Below are 14032 nucleotides of genomic sequence, written 5' to 3'. Positions count from 1 at the left end.
ATTACTGCAATAATTAAAGAAAACACAATAGTGGTAGTAGAAGTCATAGAAATAATAGTAGTAGTAATTAAAACAATCATAAAACATAAAAATCGAGTACAGAGAGGTTGTTATTATAGCATCAAGGTACAAGCTGTTTTCCAAATATCTATACAGGCTTATCAATAGAGAAACAAAACATACCAAACAAAGCAAAATGTACACACTTCACGCAAAAACGATATAATCAAATGAGTATCGCATTACAGAGTAAAATAATAGCAATCGGAAAATCAGAATTTGCAATCATAGATGGATCGACGTAAAACACTCTTTTTAATTAGTACTAATAAAGACTTAATGCTAGTATTATGTTGAATATAAGTTTATCTAAGCATTGAAGACAACAGGAGAATAAGAAAGTAAGGAAATCGTTAACTCCCCCCATTCCGAAGAATATCCACCAAAAAGACCAACAAATATCACAGAACAAAACGAAATAATACCGAAACACCACCAATTAAATTATAAATAACAATGGAGAAACACAAGAAACGTAGTAGAATGACAGCGAAATGTATATAGAAAATAAACAACATTCCCCACAGATGATATGTTTTATTGGCCCCGCCCCCCCGAGACACGAACAGCGACAATTAATTAAATTTAACCAGTAAAAACAAATCACCTTACAATATTATAGAGTAGTGGTAATAAAAAGTGAAGTGCGAACAGAAGAAGAATTCCGAAATTGAGAAGTAAACAAAGCAAAACTGAGTATACCGTTAAACGTTCAACAAGAAAGAAAAACCACCACGAAATTAGTATGCTGCGGAAGTTGCAACATCCCGTGCGAGAAAAAAAAATACTGGAGATGATGATTGTGTTAGGGATAGATTAATTCGAACGATAAGTGATACCACCTTAACTCATCGAGATTAATAAAAGTGTGAGATGAGAGACGGTAGCGGCGAATCATTCCATTCTTCATGGAACAACATTCTTCCGCAGCAACGTCAATCAAAACACTCAGTAACCCAAAGAAAATTGTTAGTTAGGAAAGAATAGCTATCATTTGGTAGTATGAAACATAAATCAACTCAAACTCTCTAAAAAAAAATCTTGTAAACGAATCACTTCCTAAGAGAAAGTAATTTTCATCGCAGATGAATAATCAAAGTTGCATGTTGATGAAACTACCATGAAAATAAATATAAATAAAGTTTCAACATGAAGCGATTGAGTGACGTGTAATAAGAGTTTGTTATTCACTCCGTATCCCGAAAGAGTTGTTTAGGAAAAAAGAGCTTTTTCATCATCACGATCACACGTAAGAACAAAAATGTAGATATCAAGAACATATCTTACAAGAAAAGAATATAAAATGTAACTGTGTGTGAATGCTTTTTATATCGTACACCGTCGTGTATAGAAATATGTTTTCAGGTGCAGAGAGAAGCGAATGTAAGAGATAGGAGAATAAAAATGTTGATTTCGTGTAGTGAGTATTGTGTGTGGTTGTGTTTTTTTGTTTGTATTACCGCACTCATCGAATATGTACGTCGTCGCCGTGGTGCCATCCGGATGCAGCTCCGTCTGTTTGATAATCTTCTCCTTCTTCAACAGATCCTCTATCCGCATGGCATCGATTATGGTGGCAGTGGTGGTGGTGGTGGTGGTCGAGTTGCCACCACCCCCTGCCGTTCCACCTCCAGTCGCGACAAGCGTCGCGCCACGCATGGGTAGCATTACTGCCGTGCCCCCGCTGGTGGTCGGTGGTTCCGGCGAAGAAGGATCGGCCGTGAACAGGATGTAGTTGTTATCCTTTTTGGTCACCACGATGTTTTTGCTCTCCAGCAAACAATCGTTCAGTACGACCGGCGTTGCGTGAGTGATCAGCGTGGTTGGTGTCGCTTCGTCACCGCTTGCCTCGGCGGCCAGCGTCGCCGTTATGGTCATGGTTGTGCCGGCGGAGGAACCGGCACTACCTGCACCCGTAGCGTCACCGCACACAGCACCGCTTACGATCATCGTACTTTGCTGCTGCTGCTGCAGCTGCTGCCTATCCGACTGGCGCAATCGCAGCTCTTCGTGGTGCGTAATGATGGGGATATCATTTTCCTCCACCAGCAGGGCCGGTTCGGCCGTTGTGACCGTAATAGTTTTGATCTTTTTGCTTCCCGTCACATTCCCACCACCGGTAGAAGCAGCACCATTTCCGTTGTCACCCAAGGCAGAGCTGGCCGTGCGCTTCGATGTCAGTATCACGACTTTGCGTTTGGTGCCTGCAACGAAACAAACATTTGCACACGTTAGAACACGCTGCTTTCGGGACGGATTTCCAAAATGGGTACATTCCAATTGCGCTACATTCACCAATTCTACTTTATGGGTCACACTGTGTGCGAGGCCTGTGTATGTGGTGTCCGGTTTGGTGTCCGGATGTGGTACGAACAGTTCACCGTAACAACACTATCGATAGTGGGGTTTTGCGACCTTCTTATCCATGATGTTTGTTCGTGTCTGGTTGTTCATGTTTTCTCTACGCACACACACGCGCGGCATTTGTGACATGCATTGTTCTTCGATTATATGCTTTCTCTAAAGAGTTTGTGTTTGGTTGTGATTGTGTAACTTTTGCACATTCAATATTTAAACGACTGAGTATTTCTTTACATTAATTTGGAAAAAAACGTTTATAAACACAAGTTTCCCTGTTCCTAGTGCTGGAAACATTTAAACTTAAACATTGTACACTACATTTTAACCAAGAGTAAAAGCTATTGAAACGAACATATTTTTAAAGAGCAAAAAATACAGGATGAAAAGTACGGAAAATACAGAAAAAATTAACACTTGGGGAGTGGGGAAAGCTTTACATGAACACAAGCACCGTTACAATATAAGCTGACACAGTGTACTATCCATCACATTGAACCCAGTTTCTGTTGTTGCATACTAAGCATATGTTGTTGTGTTCTCCTCTGAAATGTACAATTTAAATTGATAAAACCAACAGCTTACATCAATCATTATGGGATATTTACACTAAAACGCACTAAACGCAGTGGCAAGTAGGATTTTATTGCAAATCTCCATTCCTTCGAAATAAATATGAAAATGTGTAGTTATGTATTTTACAGAACAATTGCTGAAACCATTCTAGCCATTCCCTACGATTTTGATGGCGGAGAACAAGAGGGTGTTATTATATTTTAAACAAGCTAATTAAATCCAATTAAACCAAACGCCCATGTTGTTATTTCTCTTGGCTAGCTATCGTTTTGTTAGAGTTTTAAGCAATACTTAGTTGAACAATGTGAAGCAATGTTTTATTTTAACTGCTGATTTATTTATGCTAAATGTAAGAAGAGCTTTTAAACGCACAAGTACTCTCTCTATATGCACACATTTATCAACAGCATTATCAATGGAAACAAAACCCCAAAAGCAATGTGGTTAAATGAGATGAAATAATTTATTTGTTCGCTGTTGGAAATGGTAGAAGAGTCGTCGTATCTGTCTCCTCGCTTTTCTCAATGGGACATTTGCAATGATTGGATGCAGCAGTTAAAAGTGTTATCCTAATCGGGCAGTGTTTGCATTCGCATAGCATTTGGGGTATGGAAAAAGTAATTTGTCTCATATGAAGATGTGTTGTTAGTCAATGGCGATGAAGATGATTCTTCTATTTCAATTACGTCTGCCAGCTTCGCCTAATTATATTGCCTGCTTTTTCACAATAAACAGCACTACAAAAATTCATCTGTGTTTTTTTTTTCAATATATATGCAGAGCTGAATTTTTGGCGCTATAGTTTCCTATCCGACGAACATGATTGAAGCAGTTTTGTAATATCCTTTCAATCTCTCTTTGTCTTTCGCTTTCTCGAAGCGATATCCTTCAGCATCATCCACTCGTCTTGTTAGTTGTGCGGACCGAAAAAGAGAAAAAAAGAATACAATATGTTATTGATTGTATAATAATATAAGCGTAAAGAAAAGGATTAAGCACAATCACACGTGATCATCGTATATGTACATCAGTTAAATAGCTACATACAAACCCCCTTGGATTCGTTGGAAGATACAATTGATTTGCTTCCGTCGCTTTGATCTCCCTGCCTATCCACCATTACGTACCTAACAGAATTTAAAACAAGTTAGTAAGAACACACACAAAAGAAGAGCGCACTACATTTCAGTTGCTTTTCTGCTGCTTTCTTTCTTTTTTTTCAGCTTGTGCTGCACCTGTATTTCAGTTATCGACAAAAAATGGCACCAATATTTCGACATTACACTGTGTTTTGTTATTTCTCCTTCGTCTTTTTAAACTGTTTTTGTTTCTTTTCTAACATACAATTTCACTATGTTGGGTATAAGTCTTTTTTGTAACGATTGCACTACTACAGTTTGACTGATAATTCGATTTGATCCTACTTTATCAAAATAAAAACGTAACAACAACAACGGTTCCGGCAAAACTTTACCAATAACGGTATTATGAGGTTTTATCATTTATATATCACACTTTCTACAAGGTATATGTATCTCTTTTTTTTCTATTTGTTTCTCCCATCAGAGCAAGCCTCAAATTTCTACTTCCGTCCCGGGAGTATGTTTAAGCGATCCACGGTCAAATTATAAAAAAGGAAACTGATCGATAAAGCTCACTGGCACTAGATTGGGTTAAGATTGATCAATCAGGTTAATAATACCGCATCATTCTGTGCGTAAAATTGGCCCAAGCCAACCAAAAGTCGTACTGTATAAACGCTCCTTACCCAAAGACGATAGCAATTACATATTTGATCTAAACAATAAATAACAATGTGGGGAGAGTATGATATGGAGGTGAGGCGCCAACCACAAGACACGCTAGATCACTAGAGCCACTCGAATCATTGAAACCACATTGAAATGATATGTCCAGCAAAAGGAGGTTAACCCATTTTTTGTTTAAATTTGTTACACATAAATCGAGCATAGATCACTCTCATAACTTGCGTGTGTGTGCGTGTGTATGTGTGGTGTCTTTCCTTAGTAGCGGAATCATAAAACGACTAGAACAAATATTAATCTTTTTTTGTTTTGCTTCAGATGCAAATTTAAACACAGCACAATCAAAACAAACAAGAGAGAGATAGAATTCTGCCACTAGAGTTTCAATCCTGTCTCCTATAAAAGTCAAGCGCTCTGGTCACTGCTACTGTTGGCACTAGGGGAAAATCCATAACGGTCACTACTACTACTTGCTGCAGCATGGTGTTGTAGATGGCGCTGGTGTAGATACTGCTGCTGCTGCTGCTGCTGCCGCTGCTAGAAGTAGTACTTTATGCACACCCCGGACTCCAAGTGACGCTTCAAGTGCGATCCCTGCGAGAAGGCTTTCCCACACATCACGCATCGAAACTTCTTCATGCCGCCACATTCGTACCTATGGAAAATGGGGGGAGGGGTAGATAATTTCGCAAACACCGGACACAAACACACACAGACACACACAGAGAGGACAGAGAAAAATTGGTACGTTATTTTTAAATGCACAGTTGGTGTTGCTCCTTTAAAATCAAATTTTTCAGGTATCAAGATAAGGACACCTACGAGATGCGCGGGGGCCAAAGACCACCGCGTTGCTTACCTGATGTGTCGCTGCAGCGAGCTGGCGTCCTTGTAGTTTTTATCACAATCGCGCCGCGGGCACTCGTAGCGCCCGACGGCGTTCAGAAATTTGGACAGATCGGAAAACTTAACGTCGTAAAGAAAGTCGTTCAATTGCAAAAGGCTTCGTCTGCTGCTGCCGCCGCTGCTGTTATCCAGCAGGGATGAACCGCTCACTCCACCTCCTCCACGACGCCCGCCCGAAACTACTGTCCCAGCCGCCATCGAGGACGACGGCGCTGAGGTCGTGGATGATGGGGCCACCACCGTGCTACCTGCGTTTTTGACAGAAGGAAAAACGAATCCGGAGGGAACCATGTTCAACAAACTAACTTTTCTGCGCACATTGAACGTACACGGAAGAAGGGGCAGAGATGAGATGTTGTGATTTATGTTGGAATTGTTGGAGGCAGTGGGTGTGATTTTTGTGACATTGTTGTGTCTGTTTCTTTAAGGCCATTAGACTATGAGGGACTTGTTCGCAGTATTGAGAAAAGAAAAACGAACAGGGAAAAACTAGAGAGAAAAAAACACATCAGGGGGGCGGCAATACACGTGTTGGGGACACGCAAAATACACAAAAACACACAAACACACATTCATAGCACGCTACTAACAATTGAGTAACACACGCACAACATATCCACACGCGCGCACAGACACGATGATGATGAATGAAAACATTGAACTAGTGTGTGTATGTGTGTGGCCCTATACAGGACTTGATTCTCTGCTCTAAACTTGTCGAACAATTATGTAAACCTAATGAGATATATAGAATAGCAAATCCAACGACGTGGTACTACTATGATATGATATCACAACACGATCTAGAAACTTCTTCCTGTATGCGGTATCTTTTAACCGAACGTCAAGGAAACTATGTTTATGTGCAGGCTCTAAGTGGTGAGCTGTTGATGATTTATTCATCGTCTTATTATTCTGTCGTCCGTAATTCCTAATCAAAAGTAGTTCTTTTACATGTGATAATAGGCGACAAAATGAAACAAATTAATGATCTAGTAATAAAACAAAGCTACTGGTTAATCTTTTTTTTTTTTTTTTTTGCTAGGCGGGGCAATAGATGATGGAGAGCAAACACAGGAAGACGCAAACGCTAAACGCCAAACGCTCTTAAACAGATTGAATTCTAGCACAAAAAGAGACGCAACACAACTCACACACCACTAACCACACGGACAAACGCGAAAATGAACGATCGCATGCGCGCGCCACACGTGAAAACTCGTGAAAATATTATTCCTTTCTTGTTATTTATCACGCTTTTTTTGTTAACATATTGCGCCGAAATACCCTCCAAAAATCATGTCAAACCCCATTTTGAATACAAGTCGCGAGCTTTGCTGTGCTTTCGTATCAAAATTATCAATTCTATTCATGGGTTTTGCACCTTTTGAAGAGGTGAGCAGCGCGCGGGTGTGTGGGTCAAAGCGCGAATTTCAAAAACACAATGTAAACACAATGATAATTTTGGATCGCTAGTTTGGAGTCGTTAATTTTGGGGAGATCACACAGCTGAAACTAAAAAAGAAAAAACACATTAATGAGCATAAGGTTAAGGTTTTGTGTGTAAAGCGTACGGGCGCGATAGAGTGGACACAACCATCACAAGGGACATATCTTGTGGCAGAGAAGAACACACACAACGGGGTAAACCGCTACAAAGTCAAACAAAAAGGCCAAGCCGTCTCTCCCTTTACTTTTAAGTTATATTTACGTATTTGCGTAAAATAATTTGGCTCATGTTTATTGGTATGGTTTCGGGCATCTACGGTTCCTACAGGAGCGCATCATCGCCACGTGGTCATAAACGATAGCTCCCCCTCGTACCACACCCCCGTGCCGTACTGGCACCTCACTAACTGTCAGCTATTTCGAAGCTATCTCTCTTAAATAAAACGACGTGTTTTAGGACAGAGCGTAGAAGAAGAGATGAAGAAAATTAGGGACGAAAAACTAAAAATGTAAGACACAAAATGAGCTATACGTGTGTAAAAAATAACTTATGCGATAGGAGGAAAATTGGAAAATAAAACGCGACCGATCGACCCCACTCTGCTCGCGCACGGATACGTACTATTATCTATATCTCCACCATCGGTATGGACATGGTTCCCTATCTATATATTAAATATGGGCCCGTCTCTTACAGTTACTGTTGCTGTTAATTGACTGCTCACACCGTTCTCAGGTGACAAGAATCACACATGTCACCGGCAGAAGAAAAGCCTCTCTCACTTCCGAATGAGACAAAACAAACATTCAAAGGAGTTATACTTCCGAATCACTAGCAAGGTGTAAACTTTCTTTTCAGGATATCTTTTGGGACGTTTTATATATGGCCTTACACAAACTAACTGTGTTTATAAGATGTTCCTCCTTCCGCGTGTGTCTGTATGTGTGCACACGCGGGTTTGATAATATTTCGATTTGGTTCGAACGAACCGTTGCTGCGTCTTTTGGTTGCGTCACAAATGTATACATTACGAGAAAAATAGTATCTAGCCCTTAAACTCTAGCTTAAATTATACTTTTACAATCATCTGCTATATTCCTTGTCCTTTTGTGCCTTTGTCTAGCGCTATTTTCTCCCGACTTAGATTCTAGTCTTTGATCGAATCATACCCTCTGGTACTGGCAAGATGATGATGGCATATGTGGTTGGTTAGTTGTGTTTAATTTGGTGTGTAGAATGTATTATAAGGATGCATTAAGGCGCATCCCTGGGTAGAGAGAGGTTGTGCGCCCCGTTCCAGCCGTCGCTAGCGAAAGAAACAGTGAGATCAATCTTTCGCCTGCAGATCCTCCTCTCCTCTGGCTTGGTATGTTCGTTGGACACTTATTCAACATAGGTGCTACTAAAATCATTTGGTAAAAAAACAGTATTGTCCTACGTTCGATACATTCCAAGTGGAAGGATAACATGTGCAAAGGAGGCAGGCACATATGGGAACAATTTGAAAGCAATTCGTATCACTTCAGCAACGTGTCAAGTATATCGGTGATGATCATACAACTAGAAGATCCGCGAACAAAACGTTCGTGACTCAAATCAGGTGCGAAAATGCAATCGCAGATCTTAAAACAAGCTGAGGTATACAGGGGAGGGAGAAAGGTAAAACCGATTATAAACCAATTATCATCTATCTCCTTCCGAAAGAGGAAGTGGAACATTTGAATGGATTAAAATGACACAATAAACGTTCTGCGCGCGCGCTTACACAGAAGAAAACACGCGCAAAGCTTCAGGTAGAGAGAGCGCTCCTGCTGCTACAATTTAAATCTAAAGCAAATGAAGAACTGATCATATAAAAGTGAATTGAATCAAATGAAGTACACACACGCTCTCCATACGTAAACAAATTTCACCTCACAAAAATGGAAGCAAAACTAGGAGAACGAACAAGAATGAAGGTATGACGTCTTATATAAACACAAATGGCACACTATCAAGAGAGTCGAAACCACCCCCATTAATATCCCGTTGCTGCTTCTGCTGTTACTGCTTAGGGCGCGCTGCTGCCACGCTGCCCTACTGCATCGGGGCGGGCACGTTCTTGAGTGCATAGTCGAAGAAAAGGTTTTTGAAATTTTGGTACATCATCGTCTGCGAGCTGACCGGCTCTATCTCTTCCTGCTTCACCATAAGCGTATCCACCATCGAGAACTTCTCGTCGGCACTGTCCTCGGCTCCCGTTCCGGCCCGACTCCCCTTGCCACCGCCTTTGCCGCCCTTGGTGGTCGCTGCTGCTGCGGCTGCGGCAGCTGCGGCGGCGGCCGCAATCGTTGCCAGCTCGCCGTTGCCGGCTTCGGCCGCTAGCTTTACGTACTTCATCTCACTACCGTCCCCCTCGGTGCCGCTGCCCGAACCGCCCCCGTTCGCGCCGGAACCGCCGCTGCCCGGCTTCATCGGGCCCGGCTCCATCTGGATGCCGTGCTTGGAAAGCATGTGGCGCACCAGATGGTACTTGCGCCGGAACTTGGAATCGCAATGATCGCAGTGGAAGCGCGGCGGTATACCGATACACTCGTCGCGCATGTGCCGCTGCAGGTGCCGCTTGCGCAGGTAGCTTTTGTCGCAGACCGAGCAGCGGAACCGCTGCATGGTAATGTCCAGAAAGTTGCTATACAGGAGGCTAGTCATTTTATAATCTACTCATACCAACCGCGTGACAAAGTGCCGCACAACCCCCCGACGACACAGCGGATATCAGGACACGATGATGAAGGGATGGGGAGGATTATTAGTAATGATGGTGTGGTGGGCGATGATGACGAACATGATGTTGATGTTGATGACACACGATGATGAGCATAAAATGTGCGGCGCCACACACAAAACCACGCAGAAACGGAAAGTAAAATCATACGTGCGTGCGTTTTTTGTTTGTTTGTTTTTTTTTGCGTGTGAAATGATAACACAGGTCGCGAACAAAACCGGAAAAGAAAGGTACCAAAAGGAAGAGAAGAAAAAACGAAATGATACTATCTGTGTGCATAGGATTGTATGGAAATGAAAAAAAAACAAGGACTAAGAGACGATGGATTTGGTCTCCATTTTTGGGGCTACACGCGCTCTCTACCCTAACCGACTACTACTTGTAGAGCTGGGTTGTCAAACACTATCTCTCATGTATCGACTAACCTAGGTGGCTTCTAAATAGTAGGTTGCGCAAATCTAAGACATTCCAGTTTACAACAATGAATCAAATACGAAAACATAACTATCTTGGACGATATCAAAAACAGACAAAACTATAACAAAACAGAACCGAGTGTAGAAAATAACATACGGCTCCGAGATACAAAAAAAACAAAACTAGACTAAAACATAAAAATAGGTCAACGGAAACAAAAACAGGAAACATAATCAACATAAAACGGTACGAACAAACTAAACTAAATATACATTCTTTTATCCTTTTTCTCGTGTATATTTTACTTTTGTTTTCTTGTATTTGTTTGCAACTGTTTACTTCTCTCGCGCTACTTGACATTCACTTTTATGGGGCGAGGCAACTCTAAAACCATGTCCTAAAAACGTTGCTTTAATCGTGCAAGTATACATTGGGAACAACTAATATTTCATATATAAAATAAATCTACTTGTATAAAAACAATTCATGTGAAACTAAATTATGTGTGTAAAATGTAAATAGGTCCCCCGTCTTGGATTTTACCTGTGGAAACGAACATGAATAATGCATCGAAAAAGAGAACGAACACGCGAAAAGGGAAGTACAACAAGTCTCTAACCAGAGACAGAAGATTCTCGCACATGGGTGGAGGGGGGGGGGAGGGGGGTAGGAACAAATTATGGCGAAAAATCTTACATGTTGGTGTGTACGTACACATATCACAATGTATTGGCTCTTTTCTACCGCGAATTACAATACGCGTGTGTGTGCGTTTTTATCTTTAAAGGAGGCTAAAGAAGTACAAGATTACTGTCTTTTATTTATCTATATTCTTATTATTATTCAATAAACGTAACTGTTTCATAAAGCTCAAATTTTAATAAATATCTTTTCCTATATTTAATGTGTTGGGCCGGTCTGGTGGTACAGTCGTCAACTGGTACGACTTAACAACATGCCCGTCATGGGTTCAAGCACCGAATAGACCGTGCCCCCATATGTAGGACTGACTATCCTGCTATGGTAACAATAAGTCACTGAAAGCCAAGCTCACTTCACTAGTGTGTACAGGCAGGCCTTGACCGACAGCGGTTGTTGTGCCAATGAAGAAGATATTTAATGTCAATAATTTTAGGACATTCTGATTTGATTTTCATTTTCTATCCTCACATGTAACCCGTTAGTTCTCGACGCTATGGTTGGGTTCTATCTTGAACACTTTACCTACCATCCTCTAAAATTAAAAGCCTTCAAGTTACCTAAACTAACCCTTTACCACGAATAAATAAAACATGCCTCAACAATTCTAGACATTCTTTTTGTGCACGCCGTGTTTTTGCTTTAGGTGCAACTTAAGATCATAGCGCCAAGAGCAGGAAAAGGTACAGTAATCGCACCGGAACCGCTTGCCCTGAGCAGTACCAACACCTCCAACACCACTGCCACCAGCTGCCAAACTGGCGCTGGATTGTAAAAGTAGGCCGGATGCAACCGTTATCCTACTGCTGCTGCTAACAAAACGGGACGAACCACGGGGCTCCCGTTCATGTCGCAGCAGCACCTGTGCCGTACTATCGGGCAGGTTGCAGGCAGCAGCAGCCAGTGATGATCGTGCAGAGATCGTGACACAAGATTCGTTTCTCACACTTATAAAATCGCTCTTTCTCATGTTCCCACCAAGGTTGGACATGATCGACCGAATCTTTAGCGGATGATCGGCAAGGACTCGATCTCGATCGCCACCAACAGCACAATGACTTCCCGTCTTTGGCGACAGCGACGATAGACTACTACTACCAACATCGAAAGCTACGGACGACGATAGGGAATGCTGTTGTGAGGGCGGATGTTCCGGTTGGTGCTGCTCCTGCTGCACCAAGGACGGTGAGGTGGACAACGATAGCAACAGCATCTCGGGCGGGGCGGCGGCAGCGGCGGCCATTGCAATAGGCTCGTCGGAATCGGACCGATCATGATGATGATGGCGGTTGAACGCGGACAGCATCATGCCTGCCACTGCATCTATCGAAGAAAAATCGAGAAAACAAAACGTGCCCCATAATGGCCAAGGAATCAGCAACTATATATCGCTCGCGTTTGGGGGAAAATTGGTTTGAATTGACGGTTATGTGTTGTGTTATTGGAATTGCAATGTTTATACACCCCGCCGCCGACGAGCGGCTCTCGCGGGGGACAGAGGTTTTAACTGAAAATAAAACATTTTATGCTTCCAATTTGGACGATCTCAAAACTTTCTCTATCTCTCACTTTCGTGTCTGTCCGTTTGCATCACACATCATCATCACCACGACGAGTGTGTGCGTGTGGTGTGTGTGTTTAGCGAACAGAATTAGCAACTTTCTAATAGAAACACAAACACCCAGAAGGTACGTACTACGTCCTTGAGAGAAATAAAAAAAGTCATAGGAATAATAAAATAAACGTAGGGAGTGAGAGAACAGCGAGTGTGCAAATTATGAGAAAGGAGAAAAGTCACCAATAACAACAACAACAAAAGAGTAGCAAATTAAACATGAATAAAAACCAAACATATTCATTAAAATTCGCGTTGATCTAGGAAAACGTAAGGAGGAAGGAGAGAGAGGGGGGAGACACATATAGAAATGGGAATTCTAATCTTATTTATCCGAAATGATATTCCATCCGTTGCCATCCGCCCGGTAAAAAAGGAAGGTGGGGTGTGAGATTACTTGTGAGTGCTCGTAAATATTAAACCAAAAGATGCAACAGTTACAGATGTTTTCTTAAGCATTATACACCATCATCCCACGATTAACTTTACACACACTATTGTAGAAGGTCCTTAATGATATGCTCTTTTCCTATTTTCATGGTTACACATACATTTATCCGAGATCGCTCTTTGTACACACGCAACAGTATAATTTTTCACCGATTTTTCAACCCCTCTTACAGTGTATAGAATAATTTAAATATAATTTCAGATATCATTATCATGCGCAGTTTAAGACCGTATGTATAGCTGCATTGAAATAAAAGTCATCGTAATATTAGTTTCAACATCATTTTATTTTTATTCATGACCTTTTTTGTTGTTGTTACAAAATTCAACAAGTGTACTTGCTGCATTTGCTTTACAGTGTAAGAAACATAACCCAGAAACAACACTCCTCGCCCCTGCTGGGTGTCTCAGCATTTTACTGTACATAAAAAGGTGCCGTTTGCTTTACGGCAAAAGACAAACCTGACGACCATGGAATGATTGGACGACCTCTTAAACCTAAACTGCACCGCACCAACAACCAATGCTAAGGCGACAACGCGCAATTCCTCGCGTAGCAACAACAGGCGACACCGTAATAGGTCGAAGAAAAAAAAATGCATTCCATCCACTAACTGTCTTCTTTTTTACGAGGATATTCACCATCATCAGCAGTAGCAGCGACGCTGGTTCTGGCGTTTGAGCGAGCAGCAGCAGCTGCTACAGAGGCGGCGACGGCAGCAGCAGCACAATGTAATCGCGTATTTGATATGTGCGCTTTAAGAATGTCCTTGCGCGAGAAGCGCTTGCCGCATTTGAAGCAGCCGAACTGCTTAGCCACGCCGCACTCGTACTTCATGTGTCGCTCAAGCGTGTACGACAGCCCGTACGCACGGGGACACCGAGGACATTTAAACGCGGAGGAGGACGCAGACGCAGCGGCAGCTGCAGTAGTTTTCGATGCTATCGCTGTGACGGTCGCCTCACAATTG

General features: G+C 42.0%; 1 protein-coding gene across 3 annotated transcripts in view; it reads right to left on the bottom strand.

Annotated features, from left to right (window-relative positions):
• The window catches only part of LOC121592885 (longitudinals lacking protein-like), a 66669-nt gene that overhangs the window by 5552 nt on the left and 47085 nt on the right, over window positions 1–14032 (bottom strand). For all 3 annotated transcript variants that reach the window (XM_041914749.1, XM_041914748.1, XM_041914750.1), the window contains exon 7: window positions 1521–2264. In XM_041914749.1, coding sequence (XP_041770683.1) covers window positions 1521–2264 — 744 coding nt within the window. The remainder of the gene's footprint in view (window positions 1–1520; window positions 2265–14032) is intronic.

The sequence above is a fragment of the Anopheles merus genome, chromosome 2L, assembly GCF_017562075.2.
Source record: "Anopheles merus strain MAF chromosome 2L, AmerM5.1, whole genome shotgun sequence".
Taxonomy (NCBI): Eukaryota; Metazoa; Arthropoda; class Insecta; order Diptera; family Culicidae; genus Anopheles; species Anopheles merus.
Note: the sequence above shows the minus strand (reverse complement) of the source record. Positions and strands in the feature narration are given on the sequence as shown.